Source organism: Carassius auratus, chromosome 1, assembly GCF_003368295.1.
Source record: "Carassius auratus strain Wakin chromosome 1, ASM336829v1, whole genome shotgun sequence".
Classification (NCBI taxonomy): Eukaryota; Metazoa; Chordata; class Actinopteri; order Cypriniformes; family Cyprinidae; genus Carassius; species Carassius auratus.
In genome coordinates, this window is record NC_039243.1 from 33,755,842 (window position 1) to 33,776,735 (window position 20,894).

A 20,894-nucleotide genomic window follows, 5' to 3' on the forward strand; every position below is an offset into this window, starting at 1 on the left:
TCTCTACCTTCACAGTTAGCACTGATTCAATGACAACCTCTACTTGAATATGCACCAAAGGAACATTAGAGTTAATGGATTAGCAGCATCGTTAAATATTACACTATTAACAGAAAGACAGAAATGGTGTTTTTAATCTAGAATGCCAGTTCATCAGCTGACTGACAGCAGCAATGCTACCTGCTAACATTTTAAAGGCTTGTAAACCAGTGTTTCCTAAAGAATTCTGCATTAAACAGCAGGGACTGCTTTAAATCATATAAACAAGCATACAGTAAAAATATGATTTATGTTTCAGAATCCTCTAGCACACAAAACATCGCTGCTGAATGAATAACTTGCAAATCACTGAGTGAGTCAGATGTTGATTGTGAGTCAGTTGAGTGATTCAGTTAAAGATTCATCAGACTGATGTGAGCTTGAGTCTTTCTGAATGATTCTTTAAAACTAATGATAGTTTACTCTGTAAAAAAATAAAATAAAATACTGTAGTTTTAACGTAAAGGGATAGTTCACCCCAAAATGAAAATAATTTAATGAATCATTTACTCACTCTCAAACTGTACCAAATGTGTATGAGTTTCTGTTGTTCAAGGGGGGGGGGGGTGAAATGCTGGTTTTCACTCAATCTCCTGTTAATCTTGAGTACCTATAGAGTAGTACTGCGTCCTTCATAACTCCAAAAAGTCTTTAGTTTTATTATATTCATAAGAGAAAGATAGTCTGTACCGATTTTTCCCGGAAAAACACGAGCGGCTGGAGGCGTGACGTGTGGGCGGAGCTAAAGAATCACGAGCACCAGTAGGCTTTTGTGTTGAGAGCGTTTGGAAGCTGTGACATTACCGTGAGGACAAAACCAACCAAAACAAACCATGGCTAACAGTCAGATTCAGCCATTTATTTATGATCCAGAATCAGATCCAGAGGCTGAAACTGAACAAGAGCAGCAGCAGCAATCAGTCTCTATGTGGTATGTACTGAAACTGAATATATTTGCTTTGCTAAAGTTCCACTTTATGTCGTCTTTTTTGTTTTTTTAAGCTGTACATGTGGAAAGTGCAGTTTGATGACAACATCGCATGTTGTTTACATGATGTGCTTACGCGCCGATAGCTAAGTTAACAACACAGAGATATTTGAAGCAGTTTTACTCACCGCCTGCGGTTCCAACACACGATCATGACCCTTTTTCGTTGGGACTGCATTATCCTTAAGAAATAAATGATGTGCAAATCCGGCGCCAAACTGGGCCTTGTTTGTAAAACAAGCATCTTCGAAATGCAGGGAACAAACACAAACACTTGCACAACTCCGTTGATGCTCTGTAAAAATAAACTCCATCCACTGGTCCCTTAATGCTGTTTCTCTTTTGGTAATCTGTGCAGGGTTGTCTTGCCCTGGCAACCAAAAACACACTCCTTTTGTGACATTTGGCGACGCTCTCGCTCTGATCAGTGAAGTCTGTTGTGCTCTCAGTGCTCTGCTATACGGGAGCGTGCGCTCTTCCGGCAGAAGTGCCTCAGAACCCATATAAGGAAATTCCTCTCCATCTAACGTCACACAGAGCCATACTCGAAAAAAACTTTCCGAAACTTGTGACAAACCGGAAGAGGTATTTTTGGAACAGAAATACTCCTTCAAACGTACAACTTAATTTTTGAAACTTTGTCCATGTTTAGCATGGGAATCCAACTCTTTAACAGTGTAAAAAACTCAGTATGCATGAAATAGCATTTCACCCCCCCTTTCACAAAAACAAATTGATGTTTTGAAGAATGTTGGTGAGAAAACCGTTTGGATGAACTCTCCCTTTAAAGTAAGTGTTTGTGCTGCCTTAACATTTTAATTAAGTTTAGTCAAGTCAAATATCAAAATCAACATTTCAAGTTGACTAGACTTAATTATTAAACACTTCAAGTTGAAACAATGTCACACCATGACTGAATATACTGCAGTAAATCATCACAGAACTATAAAACTACTTTGCGTTTCATACTGTACTGAGTGCTACGCAGCCAAGTCCACTTCATGGGTTCAGTGGAGAACATAGTGTCTACCCTTTTTCTCCCAATGTAATGATACTCATTAATACCTGTATTTTAGGAGCCCTAGAGCAACTTCTCTAGTACAATGTACATCTGTGGAATATAAAACAGCTCTATGCTTTAGAGACACAGGGTTATTAGAGTCAAACTGACCTGAGAGCACCACTGTCTCATTTATAGCCCTGGAAACCCAAAAGCTTCTGTACTCTCGCTTCATACAGCCCCACGTAAGCCTTCCCCTGATCTCACGGTGCACAGCTATTTAGTGTGACTGGAACAAGGTAATTGCTGGGAATGGCAGAAATGTGAGGGGTTTAACCCTGGATCCTGCCGAATGTCAGGAGGAGGAATCCTTTATTCTGCATGCACGTCGCTTTATATATATATATATATATATATAGCCTCTCTAGGGCTGACTGATGGGGGAAGAAAAGGGAATTTTCATTTAGGAGATCAAAAACATATCAAACCACTGCAAGGAAAACAAGGGCTACTTTTGAGAAGACTAAATTAAATCCTATACAATAACGGAATATTTTAACCTTAAAAAAAATCCCTCTATTTTTTTTTTTTTTTTGTCTGCAGAATACAAGATAATTAAAGCTTTTTTTGAAAGGTTTGGAAATTCTAAAATTGAAAGCTTATTTAAACATTGCATGTAAATAATACTAAACTAACACTGTAAGATTCATCTAGGAAACATCAGTTTTTATGATGAAAGTTTACTTCATTGCTCAACTCATGTATGCAAAGCTCAAATCATTTTAATGACAGATCAATGATTTGTTGTGACATGTAACTTAATGTAAATGACGTTGCCATGTTTGACTTCAGAGACGCACGCCTACATGAGTTGAATAATCATCTGATTTGACTCGAGAACGAATGATTGCTTAAAGTTTGCCGTTCACTACAAAGTGATCATCACTTGAAAATAAATCACATTAGGCGACTGTTATGACATTGCTGGACCCTTAAACTTTGGACAAAAACATAGCATCTCTTTTCACACTTTCACTTCACAGGAAGCATTTCTAAAGGTCACAAAGGTCATCTCAAAAAGCAACAGCCATGTGAAAAAACCCTATTCTTTATATTTGCAAAAAGTACATCCACACACTACTCATAATAAAGCACTGAGATGAAAGAAACACACATTTTTATTCCTCTGAAAGGAAATAATCAAGTGTTTAATGTGAAAGCATGCGGCAACAAAGCCTGCAGTCGACTCACTAGAGAGGAAAACAACCAAACGAGCGAGAAAAGTTTTAAAAGCTTATGAATCATTCATGTTTAAGCTTGCTTGAGGGGGAAAAGCATTCCTCACAAGGTTCTTTAGGGACAAAGTTTTATGACAATAGCACATTTAGAACAAAAGTCAATCCTCCGGTGAAGAGTTTTCCACATGGACGCTCTGCAAGGGCAAGGATCTAATAATAGGAGGATTGCATAGCACCACTTTCTTTAATAAGAGCAAAGCACAAAGACGGCATTTAATATCAGACCTCTCTTAGAACATGCAAAATCCATCAAAAGTCTGGATCTAGATATTAGAGATGATCCTAGTTTGTTTAGTTGCACCCAAATACCCAAATCTGGTGAGTAGAATTTGGCTTGAAATTGCATGGTTCAAGCAGAACTCAAATTGAAAAGAGTCTTTGGCGGCCTCATGTGACTAAGAGTGGAACTGCATGCACTTCGAAATAAAATAAGGGGCCTTGATTTAGAAATACAAGTACATTTCTGTCACCGGACTCTCTTCATTTGGTGACATACATTGTATAATACTTGGTAAAACCGGTGAGAGCCTGTCCTTGCATCATCTCTGACAGACACTCAGCTTCACCACTTCATTATCCAGAAATGCAGCAGCATCCAGTCTCTCCTCGCCTGACTTCTACACTCCAGAAAGACTTTGAGCACAAGAGGGGGCTGATAATGAAGCCTGCCAGGCAACATTGTGAAGTGCTCCCACATGAAAGTTCCTCCTCACAGGAAACTGAGCTGAAGCAGACAGGAAGCAGTCACCGGATCATCCAGACATGATGACCGTGAACTCCTTGCTTCTGTCTGAAGGTCAGGACTGGCAGATAAATGAACTAAACCGCTGCTGTTCATGAAGTAAGCTGAACCACAGTGTTACACACACACACAAACACACACAAGCAGAGATTATTATACGGTTCTGGCGCAATGTTAAAATAAGAATAAAGGGCCAGTGTAAACATACTGTACTGATTCAGATCAAAGAGTCTGACACACTGCTCTACACGAGCCTGATCTCACTCTATAAAAGCAGAGAGAGGTTCAGACAGAGCTGTGCTGATCCGACTGTGCTGTTGTGTCGTGTGTAATGAGACGTGCTTCTGAAACATTCAGCTCAGGCTCCGAGTCTGACAGATGATCCCAGAGCAGGAGCGCACCTGGACACGAGGAGAAAGGGAGTGTGTTTGTGCTGCTTCTGCATAACCAAACTCTTCACTTTACTCTCCTCACACAGACGAGGACACCTGGGGTCAGATGGGCCACTTCAAGTGCATTAAAGGGATAGTGGGTAAATACAGCTGAATAAAACCAAAACTGTGTCTGTCTTCATTTCAGGCAGCAGAGCAACATCTTTTGCAGTGTGTATAACTGTGAACAGCTCTGGAGTGTTTCTGAACACACAGGTCAGAGGTCAGCGAGTGCTTCACGCCTCAGTAAACACAAGTCTGAGAGCAGATCAAAAAAAGTGGATGTTTTCATGCCCCAATCTCTTTTTGGAATCAGAGAGCGATTGAGCTGCACTTGAGGACAGCAGATGTCCATTTCATCTTCTTTGAAGAGCATCTTCAAACTGTCTTTAGCCAAGTCTGCCAGTCCTTACGACTGATTATTATTATTAGTGACACGGAAAAAAAACTCGGACCATTCTGACTTTTTTTTTTTCTCAAGATTTGCATGATACAAACTTGCAATTAGACTATTTTCTTGAAATTCTGACTTCGTTACTCTCGATTGCATGTCAGAACTGTGAGATAAAAAACGAAGAAAATTTAGAAAAAAGTCAGCAATTTCTGACTTAATAATGCAATTGCGACTTTGTCATGCAAGTCTGACTTTAAGTTTAAATCTCACAATTCAGACGTTTTCTCAGCTGAAGTAAAGTTTATTTTTTTATTCAGTGGCAAAAAAAGAGATTCCATAGCTTATAGTATTGACACGCTCTGATCAATATTGATATTTTTAGCTGAACATCTCTCCTATCAGAAGTTACAAGACGACCTAAAAGAATATTGCAAGAACTTCAGAGAAGTCAATTAATCGCCTGTCATTAAAACTCCCTAGATTAGTCTCAAGACACCAACAGTTCTAAAGAGAAAATGAGAGGAAAAGCAGCTTAAATTAAACTATGTAACAACTCTCACACACTTTATAATCAATTTACTCGGAGAATTCAAATAATTTTTTTTATGATTGTCTCAATTATACCAACTTCCTAAAAATAAGACTGAGAAAGGGGTTTTGTGGGGAATATATATATTTCTAATCAGTTCATGTTTAACTAGAGATGTGATTATAGGGATGTCTTTAAGGCGTTTTCTTTCATTTTTCAGAGTGTTTATCCATTGCCTGATTCAATAGTCTGTTTGAATCCATGAAATCCACGGCTTGGGTTCAGCACTGATCTGAAGAAGCTCTCGGTTCATAAAACACATAATAAGAGTCTGCTTTCATCTCGGTCTTTGGTTTCTGGAGAGATGACGTTTGTTTTCTGATGGGAAACCTGGACGTGTCTGCAGCTCAATCTGTCACACAATCATCTCAACAGAAGTGAATTACCCCTTAGATCATTTTACATAAACCATCAACAACCAATGGAAGCAAACAAAAACACTCATTAGATCTGCATAATTAACGATTTCTGTAAATCACAGAACGTCTAAATATGGGCTTCTTAAAGAGCCACACAGATGGGAAATCAAAAATTACCTGTATTACAGTGTATGATGTAGCTGTCCATCAGTGTAAACAATGTGCAAAGTAAAACCAAAAAGTACATGATTTATAAAGTTATTGGCTTCTAAAGTAAGGAGTCGACTCTGAATCGCTGAAACGAGTCGTTATAGATTTCAAATCTTTTGCCCATCTCTATGTACGTCACTAGGAACACTTTGCATAATAATCTCCGCCTACCGTCTTGAGAGAAACGAAGCTCTGACCTGCCCCACCCCCCATCCCCCCCACACAGATGCTCTGGTTGGTGTGAGAGCATCATGTCGAGGAGACCGTGTGTTTTTAATTGTAAAGGCAAGTTTGTTTTATTTTCACTGACAAAGAATGAAGATCAGAAGAACCAATGGCTAAAATTCATTTTCACCACAATACCAGAGCAGTACAACAAATCCCTTTTGTTGTGTTCACATTTCACTGATGACTGCTTTTCTAATCTCGGTGAGTACAAGGCGGGATTTTCAAAGCGTTTGGCCATAAAAGAGGGTTCATTACCAACTTTATTTAGACCAACGAGCATCTCCGAATCACAACGCGAAGTATGATTATGAAGTTATGTGTCTGTTTTCTCCCGAGCGTCTTATCAGTATGTGTGCTGTCTGCAGCCTGTCAGCGCTGATCGTCATGTACAAACACGTCATTAAAATGAAGTGTAACTCCGTGAATACTCAACGAAGAGACATGAGAGAGATATCTATAGAAAGCTTGACATGTCTACTTTAAAACTAAACAAGTGCTGCCGAAAACAGATATTCTGTGATAAAGTAATCCATATGAAAACAACGCGATGTCTGTTTTTCACGTCTCCCTTCACTATATCTAATGTGACCACGCCCCCGCGCTGAACGCTCTATTCAGATTCAAACTGAAGCACGCGGCTTGAATACACCCACACAGAAGAAAAAGCAGCGAGACTGTTCAAGTTTTTTATTTTACTGTTTGCTTCGCGATGAGAGGAATAAGACATAATTCTACCCAAAAAGATGCTAACGCATTGTTTACCGTGGAGGTGTGTGCGGAACAACCAATCAAACCTGACTATGTTAGTTGACCAATCATAGCACAGTATGCTACCGAAAGGTGTGGTTTAAGGAAACTGAATCTTTTGAACAGTTTCGAACCGTTTGGGGATCTCTGAGAATTGAGGTAATTTTAAAATGATATTTTGACAAAATGACAATGTTTTTTAACCTTGGATGGATTTAAACCTAATGTACAGGACTTATAAACAGTGATAGGAAGCTTAGAATTTTCATCTTACTGGCTCTTTAAGCTTTCAGCAGACAGGAGCAAATAGACTAAAAGCCTTTATACTTTGTCCAATTTTTTTTTTTAATGCAAACAATTAAAAATAATAATAATAATAATAAATAATTACAAATAAAATAAAACAAAATTAAAGTATTAAAATAAATTAATTATAAAAATGAAATAAAATACATTTAATTGAATCAGTAAATCCCTTTACCATCCCCTGCTGGAATAACAACAAGTTTAATTTTGGAGCCTGTCCACATCCGTCTCGCTGACGAAAGGCATGCCAAACGTTTTAAAGCACTCGCTTCCACACAGGTGCTCAGAAACATTTTCTAACCAGCTAAAGTCACTGGTTTAAGACAAGCTTCTGAAGATGCTTTTTTTCTGAACTAAATGAAAGAAAAAAGCAACAATAGCACTTACCTAAACAAATCATAGCAACTACATACAATGTAAGTTGGTAATTCAATTAAAAATGTAAGAAAACAGACACGTGTGTGTGTGTGTGTGTGTGTGTGAGAGAGAGACTGTGTGTCCGTGTGTGTGTGTGTGTGTGTGTGTGTGTGTGTGAGTTTGTGAGTGTGTGTGTGTGGGCATGTTTTTGTGACATATCAGGACACAACTCTGTATAATGACATGGGTATGACACAGGTATTACAAGGAGAGGGTGACTTATGAGGACATAACCCATGTCCCCATTTTTCAAAACACTTATAAATCATACAGAATGAGTTTTTTTGAGAAAGTAAAAATGCACAAAGTTTCCTGTGAGGGTTAGGGTTAGGTGTAGGGTTGGTGAAGGGAGATAGAATATACAGTTTCTACAGTATAAAAACCATTACACCTATGGGATGAACTTTTCTCAAACGTGTGTGTGTGTGTGTGTGTGTATGTGTGTTAGGCTAGACAGCAAAGTTACTTCAACTACAAACAATGAGAATTCAAATTTTGCTTATTTTTCTCTTTTTGGATGTTGAAATCAAATGTGGATATTGCAGTCATTATCTAATCATTTACACAGCTTGGAGAATAGTAAAAAATCTTTACAATTTGGAGTGACAAAAAAAAAACAAGACATTCAAGCTCAAAAGTTAAGCAGTCTGCTTTCACCTTCCACCATTACATGTGTGTTTCTAGGTACATTTTTTTTTAACTTAATGTGTTCCCTGGGAGTTGAACCCACAACCTTGCGCTGCTAACACAATGCTCTACCACTTGAGCCACAGGAAGATTTTTACACTGCATGAGGGAATTCAATCATTCCTGAGCTTTACACAAACACTATCAGTTACAGGATGTTGCTCATGAATACTGATTCAGCATTAAACGCCACAGTTATGTCTATCACAGCTTTCTCACCATTGAGTCTAGAAGTCATACTAAACCAAAAAAAGATGGAGAAGATGTTTTTCAAAATGATTTCAAATGTCATACTCAAAATTGGGGCTCCCTTTATTTAGATATGTAATGTAAGGTCAATAAATGATGAGGTTCTAGCTTTCCATCAAGTGTTTCTCTGATGTAAAGTCAAACATGCCCAGTAGAGGGAGACAAACAACGCCCATAAACACCACATTAAACTTGAGCTGGGTCTGCTTACCTTATTCTTGCAAAACGAGGAAGAGCGTTGGTGCTGTCGTCCAGAGGACTGCTCCGAGTTATCATTACGGTCCGACGCAGGGGTCCTGAGGGACGGAGAGTGGAGGCCTTCCTCCTCATCTTCCTCCTCCTCCTCTTCTTCTTCTGAATGCTCAAACTCATCGCTATCCTGGTCCATTTCCTCCAAGCCATCCTCTGGCCGCTCGTCGTCATCTTCCTGTGAACGAAGTCTCGCTTCCCTTCCGCCGTTATTCTCCTCTTCTTCGTCGTCGTCGTGATGCCGTCTACGCGGCTCCTGCTCCCACATCCACTCAGAAATGCCCTTTTGGTCTCCGTTCACCTCTCTCCTCCGCCCTTCCTCCTCCGGTCCTCCCTCTTCCTCCTCGGCTGCTTCTCTTCTCTGTTGCTCCTCCAGCACCAGGTTCACGTGCTCCGCGCCGCCGGAGGAGCTGTTACCTGCCCCAGGCCTCGGCGGCTGGGACGCCCTGCTGCTGCTGCCCCCCGACAGCAGATCCTGGTTCATTTCCAAAAGCCAGCTTGCTACCTCCTGCACCTTCGCTAGGCTGTCTGAGGAGGACAAGGACTTGGCATTCTGAAAGAGAGACGGAGACGGGAAGCGGTTAAAGGCGGATTGTCACAACAAAAATCTAAGAAAAAAGAAACATTCATCAACATTCATCAAAGAAACCATTCATCATCAATTCTCCTGTTTGCAGCCAGAGTGTGTAACTCGTTCTTTTATTCATGCCTGTCAGATAAAACAATGGGCATTTGCATCTAAGCTGGGAAAGATGCAATATGAGCGTGCCTCAAACAATGGAAACCACAGCAACAGTATCACTTCAACACACGCAAACAAACACCGCCGCGTGTTCTCCATTGTTAAATGCTAAATCTAGGTTCTAATAATGCACCAGAATTCGATTTTTTTAGGTCATGATGTTATACATGTATACAAATATATATAAAGATTTGTTTTCAAAATGAATATGAAAACGTTAAAATAACGTGTAATTGCACATAGACCATTTTAAAGCTTGGAGTCGGCTGTTTTTTGTTTTTTTTTTATAATTATTTTTTATAATAATTACTTCAAATAATTGCCATTTTTCATTAAACTTCAAATTAAATTAAATTAAATACAGGAGCATCTTTACTGATGAGATGTGCATGAAAATCGCATTCGATATTTTGCACAGCCCTAATATGACGAACACTATAAACATAAATTATGATGCAATCAATCTTTGGTAGTTCTGTATGTTCTGATGCACTGGTCAATCGCTCAAGTCACGCACTACTAACATTTCTATGAAGTACCAGCAAGGAACATTTAACGTATAATATGCAGATAATCATAAATCAAAGCAGCAGCATCATGCTGTATGAGTCCAGATGGTGTAGGTAAAGGATCCACCAGCAGAGGAGGACAGAAGCATGAAGCCTGCTAAACTTTCTACATGCACTCCAATGCAAACATCCAACAGCTCTTCCACAGCCATCATCCACTGGATCTATGCATTTACTGCTCTCAATGACCCGGATTATAGGGTCATCACAGCAAATATATGAAGCCAGAGATCAATTTAAAACTCTGATTAAATGAGCTTTTTGATTACAGAATCGTTTCCTTTATATCAAGGAAGACACGATGCACAATCAGCCGAGATCCAATTAGAAAACAATTCTGTGGCAATGAACTTCAAATAGATTCGCCCTCCTATAGAGAGGCCCAACCAGGTGCACAAAGATTTATTTTTTTGACTTGCTAAAAAACAATTACTTAGCAAAGCATTCAATGCACCTTAATGCTAACACAAAGCACCTATCAAGTGTCATGAAGGTGCTGGACTTCCTGTTAGTATTCATGTCCTGCATGCTGGTCTATCCGTCCAACTGCATTAGGCTCGAACACAATTAGTTCACACAGAAAACAACTGTTTTACATTAGAATAATATTTCACAATATTATAGTTTTTTTCTGTATTTTTTATGGAATAACTGCATTTCTGATGAGCAGAAGAGGCTTCTTAAAAAAAAAAAACCTTAAACATTTATATCAATGTTTTTTTACTACACCACATGTCCTACACCACATTTTTTTTAAATGGTATCAAAGTTGATCAAAACCATAGAAAATCATCACTAATATAAAGAGTACATTTCTAAGAACTTGGAACACGTGTTCTGAACTAGATTTTAAAACAAACTTTCCTATTTTGTTGTTAACACTCATTTGTCATTAACATCTATAACAAATTCAGCAAATTCTTGCATCAAAAGCCAGAAAGAAAAAAAAACACTCCAAAGACCTAACATCACTAACAAATACTGCACAGTTAATGCGATGACAGGGAAACCTCCAGAAGGTTTAAACCAGCTTTGCATTCCAAACAGGCTCTGATACAGAAAACTGGAAGCGTTGCCTTAAAAAGAGAAGCATTTGGCTTGGCTCCCAGAAGATGCGATGCGTCCAGCCGGCGAAGCTGAGCAGTCTGATAAGAGAGTGAGGTGCATCGTTTCTTTACTTATTACCACTGTGTAGACTTCAGCGGCAGGTCATTTATCTACATCTGAAGGGCCTGAGAGGAAGGTGAAGCCAAAATGGGTTTTGGCACATCCTCTCAGAGAGAACGCTAGCGAAGGAGATGAAGGGGAGGAGGAGAGAGCGGCGTGTTATTGGTTTCACAATGTCATTTCCTACAAAGCAGCCAGACAGTCATCTGCTCTTGGACACCTCAGGACACATTATGAATGAACAGGAAAAGAGAGAGAGAGTTATTTTTACTAACCACAAAAGCTACCCGGATAGGTCTTTATGATAAGAACCAAGCCAAATAAAAGGAAACCCATCACCTGGTTTCGCAATTTACTCATTCATAAAGAACTGTTCCCATTACTCTTGTGCCGCTAGCAGAAGAAAAAAAGACAAAATGGCTCATTTGGTTGATACGCAGGTACAAAGACAAAGAGAAATTTGGGTAAATATCTGCAAACCAGTGCTGCAAAACAGATCTGCTGCTGAAAAACCTAATTTAGTGCTTCTAATGGGTAAGCACTTCGTCTTGGTGCAGTAATATCTTCACTAGAGGGAGCGGGGGCTGGTGAGAGGATTTTTCACGAGTGAAGATATTACTGCGCCAAGACGAAGTGCTTACAAGCACATGCCATGGTATTCCGCCACACAATATAGTTATTCATTTTACACGCTTAGAAAAGCGCAACGTTTTGTTTTGTGTTACCGTCCTAGGTCGGGTTACACTACGCGAGTAACTGTATTTAAATAGGGAAAACGTGGAGGTGTTTGGTAGCTTCTCTGCTTGGCCCATATTGAATGAATGGGCTAAGCTAAGTGCTTTCAAAGTGTCACCGCGCACCAAAGCGATCGAGTGCACGCACTGAGACGAGAGAGGTATGTATCAACTCGTCTTAGTAGTATGAAGGAAAAAGGAAGGAATGAAAGATGAAGAACATATGCAAAACCTAACAAAGAGAAATGTGCTTCGGCAATCGGCAGAATAATTAACTGAAAGAACAAATCTGACCATTTCTTTCAGTTCATTACATGTCACCTTAGTGCTACGAAAAAACAACAACTCTCTCTCTCTCACACATACACTCACTCTCTCACACTCACTCTCTCACACACACACACACTCTCACACAAAAACACACTCACTCTCTCACACACTCACTCTCTCTCACACAAACTCTCTCTCACACACTCACTCACATACTCATTCTCAAACTCTCACTCTTTCTTACTCTCTCACACTCACTCTCTCACTCACATACTTATTCTCACACTCTCACTCACATACTCATTCTCACACTCTCTCTCTCTCAGACACTCAGTCTCTCTCACACACTCACTCACATACTCATCACACTCTCACTCTCTCTCTCTCTCTCACACTCTCACTCACATACTCATTCTCACACACTCACTCACATACTCATTCTCACTCTCTCACTCACATACTCATTCTCACACACTCACTCACATACTCATTCTCACACACTCACTCACATACTCATTCTCACACTCTCTCTCTCTGACACTCAGTCTCTCTCACACACTCACTCACATACTCATTATCACACTCTCACTCTCTCTCTTTCTCTCTCTCACACTCACTCATTCTCAAACTCTCACTCTCTCTCTCTCTCAGACTCTCTCTCTCTCTCACACACTCACTCACATACTCATTCTCACACTCTCACTCTCTCTCTCACTCTCACGCTAACACTCGCTCTCTCACGCAACTTAATTAATTTGTGCATTGTTTTACTTTCTTGCTTTTTACATATCCAGCCGAAACCAATTAAATTGTTTTTTTTTATCTGTATCAGTTGAAATGGACATAAATCAGTTCCTTTTATAATATTTGATTTTGTGCTCTCACTTCCACATATTCACAGCAACAAAGGAATTTGATGCAAAAATAAATCTGTTTGTGTCCCACAGGCAATGTGTGCAGATCATGATCACCTGTGTCTCTGGCTCAGACTGGATTTAAAAATGAGCTGCAGCTCCTACAAATTAAATCTGTATCATGAAGATGAAGCTACATGCATCTCAGGATTTATCAGTAACTTCAGTAATAAATATTTAACACATTGAAATGAGGTGTTTAGGACAACTCTTGGTTTGCAGAATGTTGATGTTTACATTTGAAAAATGCGGTTATTATTACTATTATTATTATTATTATCCTTTTTCTCTCTGCTGTCTGGAAGCAGGTTTTTTTTTAAATGCGAAGATTGATCATCATTAAAATCAGCTCTCTGACTGGAATTTGGTTAATTTAAACTTGAATGTGACTGTTGCTTAATATTTATAGTGAATGAAATGTAAACATATTCAATTCAACTCAATTTCCTTTGTTTTAAACCGAGCTGCTCTGTGGGTAATTAATGCACCACATCACCTCCGGACTCAATTTTGCGGTCAAATTCATGCCACTCTTTCAAGGTACACAGGTTCGAGAAGCCGTCTGACATCATATTTCATAATATCTGTTTGTTTTATTTCTGCACTGTCAATAATTTTTTTGCAGCCAATATTTTGGGAAAGCCTCCTTCCAAAACACCAGTTGTAATGAGCTGCAGATAAAAACCTGAGAGATTTGAAGCAGTCCCTGAAGTGCTCCTATCTCTCAGCGATGTGTTAATCAACAAATCAATTCACCGTTCAGCCAAGACATGCACTCTAATGCAATGCACAAGTCAAACTGACCCACACCAGCAAATATTTACAACTGCCCTGCACCTCAAAAACAGGCGAGCTACACCAACTTACCCAGTGAATAAATAATAATTAAACACATGTGCTTAAAATATTACCCAAGGATCATATAGCCTTCAACACCCACCTTCTCAAAAGAAATAGCATTTTGTTTACTTTTAAATGTAAGTTCAGTGGAATTATATAAACACACAATGGCAGTAAATAATTCATAATTTATAGATTTTTTTTATTTTCAAAAATTCTACCAATCAGCTTTGATTATATTCACTAATGTAGCATAAATCAATTGGCAAACCATGCATGTGGGAATTTGAGGGGGTACTATTAGCTGTTAGTAGTAATAATTTAGTTGTAATACCACATCAGCACCTCTAGCTGAAACAAATAATTATGCAAGTTACTAAAATAAATATAATTTCCTTAAAATAAAGTAATTTAACAGCACATTCGCAAAACTACTGTTCTCTGATGTCAGTTAATGGTTGTTCTGACATGTTGACATATTTTTAAGTGTTTAAATGTTTTATTTCATGTTTTTATGATTTAATAAATAAGTAGCTTTTCAAATCAACTTACAAGACCAAACAGTTCTTACATTAACCCCAGTTTGAGAAACCCTTGTGTAACATTTAATGCACTTCTTGATTTTTTTATTTTTTTCATTAATATGGCATGTTTAACGACAAGTTAGATCAAAAGGAATCTAAATGTAATACAAAAAAAAAACTGTCCAATGATTGCATTACTAACTACGGTTTCATTTTGTAATCAGTAATGGACTACAATTGTTAAGTAATCTACACGGATCTGCGCCTACGCTTAGCTTAACTTACTCAAGCATTACTACAAAACTACTAACTAAAAGCTTGCACCTGTCACTTAGCTAAAGAGCCGAGTCTACAGCCAGGCCTTCTTTGCATTTAAGTACTCGGGCAATATGTGCCGCTGTGGATGTGCATGGCTTTGGCACTGAGCTCTGACATCCCTGAACAAAAGACACAGATGTGCAGTTGAAGTACTGCAAAGGGCCACTCTATGCCTGCTCTGTCAGGGTTGAAACACAAGCCTTAGTGCATTGATCATTCAGAGTACCTCTCCAACAGAACAGGCAGACGTCCAAGCAGACAGAAATCGGTTTCACAGAACACACTGGCAGTGGAACAACTCTACAGCTTCAAGGATTTTCATACAAATATTTCACTTGGCATTCACTGATATCGAAGGAAATACTGTAAATGAGGCATAGATGGAGAGAACATCAACCAGTGGGAATCATGTGGTCACACACACTTAAAAAAAGAGCGCCAGACTTCGTCATTAAAGAAGCCATCGAACTGAAACTGGAGTTTTGTGGCTTTTAGTCCACGTTAGCGAATCGAGTCATCTAGAGTACTTCAAAAAGTTGATTAAATTTCACCCTTAGTGGATATTTAACATTTACAGCATATCTCCTCTGACCAAAAACAGACAGATTCTCATCCAATCTTAAAGCATTTAACTTGTAATCAAAGAACAGGATAAATATTTTTTTGGTCTGTTTCCCAGAAGACGACTAAGACTACATAAGAAATAAAAAAGTCATTGTTTAAGAGCACACAAGATTACAGATGGCTTTAAATAATGAATGAAGGATCATAATGTTCTTTACATTTACACATATGAGGTTATTCCAAAATAAAAAACATAGTCTCAAAACGTCCCAGTGTATCATAGTTCTGAATAATAACCCATTTACATGTTTTTGCAGCATTGAGCGAAGTAGCCAGTTGAGTTCTTGGTCAATCAGAAGCGCTTAAATCTAAGTGACACTCACGAATCATCTCATAAAGCACAAATAAATAAAAATAAGAGATTCATTGTGCAGTGTAGAGAGCTTCATCGACTAAAACAGAACTATGTGAGACTGTGATGAACTGAGACGAGTGTCAGCTTTTTATTGATTATAGCAGTAGCAATGCAAAAGAGAAATCCATTAAGGTAAGCAGTAAGCACACCATTGATCATTTCAGGAACAGCCTCAGGTTTGATCCTGGAACAGAGCCTGTTCTGAGCAACTCGTGTCTGTCCACCCATCACAAGAAACATAGTGCTGTTGTCGAGCAGGACTCAAGACTGTTGTTCTGTCACTGGATGTAAAGAAAACTCAGAAACTCAGAGCATTTGAAATGCATGGCTGAGGTTTACTTTTAATGTCAGGTCTGAAAGAAAATTTGGATGAGGATTTACAAATATTGGACCTTTTTCCTGGTGCAAAAAGTAACTTTGCAAACTTTTAACAAATCTGAAACTGCAATTGATGTTGCATCATCAATGCACATCTGAGATTCTGTCACATTCTTCAGTCCGTGTGTGAGACAAACCATGCAAACCCAAGCCAAACGACACAGAAGAGACAATAAAAGCACAACCAATTTAGTGATTAAATTTGCTCCGTGTCACAACTGACAACTCGGCTGAATACAAGCAGAATAAAACTTCCTGCAGTAATGTGTGATATTAAAAGGAGGCTAATCTACATAATTGCAAACGCAGAGTCTAGAACACATTCAGGATGTAATTCTATGAATACAAGACTAATGTCTCCTTTTTGCCCTTGAGTCTATGTTTCTTTGAGGAAGGTATTAATCAATACCAGAGCCATGAAGGGATTCAGATTGGTTTGAAAAGAGGTAACCTAACCCTTTTAGACAAGGCTTACCCGGGATGAGAGAGATTCGTCTCGCTCAGAGAGAGAAAACCACTACCTGCCTACAAAGCAATCAGAAAGCCACAGACAGGAAGACGAATGGCATGAAAGTGAATCGTCCTTTCTGCCTTTCCAATCAGCGTTATGGTACCAAGGCTAAAAGTCTGCAAGCCGCATTCATATCCTAATTATAAATGTTGGATCAAATGTCTGAAAGTGGGAATAATACATTTTACCCTGAAAAAAGAAAAGACCAAAGACCAAATAACTCAAGTGCAATATAGTCCATTTCCCATTCTCTCAAAACTGAGATTTACATAAGAAGATAGCATTTTATCTTATTTGCTTGGGCATAAATATATTTCCCAAGATGCACCAGATCAATCTTGTGCAAAGTGAGGTGTGTTTTTTCCGTTTGGCCAATAGGTCACATGACCTCATCTGCCATTCATCTCCAATGCGAGCAAATTGCTCTGTTGAAAACTCTCTTCAAAAACAGCAAATCAAAGTCCGGCTAGAGACAGCCTTTAACAGATGTATATATTAAGAATGCATGTCGATTCACAGACGGCTCTACGGTTGTCAAGGTAGCAAGAAGGCCATAAAATCACCTGGTTCCATCACAAAATCAATTACTGCAGTGTGCTTGCATGGTCTCTCTAATAGCCAAATAACAATGGAGACACTACTGCAAGGTCAGCCCTGTAGTGCTGATCCAGACAGACTCAAATCTTCATCAAGAGACCGTGAACAGCTCCTTTCTCCGAGTGCTTCCACCATAAATGAACACTGTTCTGTACGTACAACTAATTAGAGCAACTCTGAGATGCAAGTAGTTAAAAATACCAAAAATGGAGAAACGGACCATGTTTTTGTAAAGGCCGGGACACACCAAGTCTCTTGGCCATCAGTGAGAATGAGAACTCTGATTGGCTGTTCAGTTTAGGGAACGAGTCCATGCAGGCCAATTAAAGTGAAAGTGATGAAAACGAGACTGCACTGACAGAAGCGGTTCTAAAATGTTAAACAATCTCACCCAAGCATTCCAATACACCAATAATTTCATAACGTGAACCGGCTAAAGTGAAGAAAGTTGTCAACATGACTGAAATTCAGAATGGTAAGCGAGTGGCACTTTGTTTACATCTTGTATATTTGTGTATCTCGTATAATCTCCTTCTGAATGAGGAATATAGACTATTGATAGCTGATTCCTCTCACGCAGAACACATGTGCTAGTGTGCAGTCGCTGTAGTCTGTGCTGTGTCTTCAAAAGATTTTTGGAGGTTTGACGCAGGCTTCCATCGCCACTAGTTGGCTTGGTGTGTCCCAGCCTCAAAACTTTAAGACTTGCATCATATGTTGGCCTTCTTGACCCTAGTCTGGGTTGACTAGAGAAAAGAAATAAATGTGTATAAGTTTCAAACATTTATGTTTCAGCTATACCTTGTGCTGAGGAGGGCAGCCGGTAGCCAGACGCTGCAGGTGCTCAGAAGTGTGGCTGCAAGACAGCAGATCTGAGCAACAAGCAGAGCGACCGAGCCTCTTCATCAGCGACGAGATGATGCTGCAGCCACAGCCACACATTGACTTGCTCATCAGAAACCAAAAATGATGAATGAAGAGAAGACTGATGACTCAAAACCGAGGTTCTCAGCTACCAGCGGCCCTCACTTTGAAGAAGTGTGCTATCAGCTTGATAGGTCACACGTGTTTGCATGAAAAGAGAGATCCACAGGAGGAAAACTGCCATGGAAAGTAAAGTTTTCCCAGAGCCGAGGATGTCACAGGTCTACAGACTCTCTCCGAAAGAGTTCCTGGAACATCTGAACAGTTGAAAAGACGACGCAGAGAGAGTTCACCAAAGGGTACGGTCTTCGAGATCAAGTCTCCTTCGATTCAGTATTCCGTAGTTCAGGTTGGGGAAGATACGTGTGTGGCTCCTAACGCAGAGCCTGAAAATGCAGCTGTTCCCGAAGGTGTGTGATGATCCTCAGATGGCAAGAGAGTGTCTCTCTCTCTCAAACCGGTCAAGCTTCATCTCCCTGCATCTCTTCTCTCGTTCTGACTCAGTCCGCTCTTCTGAGCATCTCGATGAACAGCGCTCTGGAAGCCCCTCCCTCAGTCTCTCCTCCTCAGGCTAATCGCAGCAGGACTACCTCCAGTTACAAACCGCTGTCTGGATGTACACTGTGGTAACATATTATGCTGAACACACCAGGGGTGTAACATTAGTAGACCATGGATGACCAACTACATTTGCTCAAATGTTCAGTATGACATCGAGCATTTTCATATCTAACAATGTGACATCCACGACTTTTCATTTTTAGTGCGACGAATAGACCGGAAGCTAGAACAGATTGCATAACTTCTTTCATGTCTCATTATTTGAGTGGAAAGCCAAAAATGTCATTTTAACACAAAAACTGGACTGGATGCAAAAGAGCTACATTTATGTTTAAATAATTGAATAGATATTTATATGACAATACGGTACGGTACTGGAAATGTTTACTATCAGAAACAGTTTCAAATTCTGTTTTTAAAAACATTTATACAGTTCATATTTCATGAAGTATGCATTTTAAATATTGCCACAGTTCTGTATTATAATGCTTTTTTTTTTTTTTTTTTTTTTTACTGTTTTTTGGGGTGCTTTGATCACTTCAACCAATTCTATGTAACCAAATCTATCCCATATATAAATCATGAATTTTATAAGAAAGGACTTCAATTATGAATAAAATTACAAAAGCAAAAGGTCAAATAAGATTTTGCTGGAGACTTGGTTACTCAGCCAATTTAGAAAAATCTTCTTTACTGTTCTACTGAAGAAAAAAAAATTGGATAACCTGAGGATGAAAGCGCAGATTTTCATTTTTAGCTGTACTATCCCTTTAAGACCCCAAAGATTCAAACATAACCAGTCTTAGAATTTGAGAAGGAACTCCACAAGCTTTGTTTTGCAAAGTGACCCAACAGTCATGAACTCTGACTTCCACCTGAGACAAGCCTGTACTGGTTCTGTGGATAAGGCGTTGAATCGTGATTCGATCTTTCAGTCCAAATTACCTGCTTCCAGAGACTTTCCAGAGTCCGGTGCATTCAGCCAAGTGTGCAGAGGACATGCATGGAGGTCCACAGCTCCACCAGCCTGGAAATGAACTGCAGTTATCCCATCAAAGTGCAAATTACTTCCACAGTGCACTTCTCATTTATCTGTGATCTCTTTTTTTAGATACTGAAAGCTTGGCGCTAATGGATTGGGGCAAATGGGTTGCCACTTCATTGCACTTATGAATGGGCCTTTCTTATTGGTTTACACATCCTTTTTGATCTGCATACTCCACCAAAATGGGGTTCTGAAGTAATACTCCTCACTGACAATCCCTGCTGGTACTGAGATTCGAACCCGCAACTTTTGGGGGCTTCACTAGAAGTAGTCTTGACATTGTGATTCATTACACTCAAGTGTATTCAATGTAGAATCTTTAGCCCGGTTGCCAGAGTAAATGGACCAAATCAACAACAGACAGAAACTCCTTCATTCTCCCAACCATGACACAATAGGAGATAAAACAAAACGAAAGAGAAAGTCTGAACAGTGGGGCTTCATCTGGCTGGCATAATGATACCAAAGATATATAGCATAATTTTTTAAAGGACAATGCAATAATCTCAAAACTCAAAAGTCTATGAAAACAGAGCAGCATTTTAAATGAGGATATTTAAGCAATATTTAAAATGCATGCTTTACAAGTAAAGCTGTAACGACTGCCAAAGAAAATCAATTTAATGCACTTCTAATGCAAGTCGATGGGAAGTCATTCAGAAGGGTTTAAAAGCCTTACATTTTTGTTAAAGCATTCACATTAATTCTTCCATATAAAAATGTGTTATTTGAGCTGTTAAGATGTCTAAATTTTCCTTAAAAGTGGTTTAAAAAAGGATGGACATATAGTTATGCATTACCAGTGCAATAGCTGTGGGTGGAGTTTGCTGCATGTGAACAGTACTAGTTATGTACATAGTTAATGACAAGTCCCCTAAAGGTGTCTTG

The 20,894-nt window shown here is 39.2% G+C and overlaps 1 protein-coding gene across 1 annotated transcript in view; it reads right to left on the reverse strand.

The window, feature by feature from the left end:
* LOC113108446 (F-box/WD repeat-containing protein 7-like) overlaps positions 1-20,894 on the reverse strand; it is an 84,062-nt gene that overhangs the window by 56,826 nt on the left and 6,342 nt on the right. The window contains exon 2 of the mRNA XM_026271583.1: positions 8,896-9,486. Coding sequence (XP_026127368.1) covers positions 8,896-9,417 — 522 coding nt within the window. The 5' untranslated portion in view covers positions 9,418-9,486. The remainder of the gene's footprint in view (positions 1-8,895; positions 9,487-20,894) is intronic.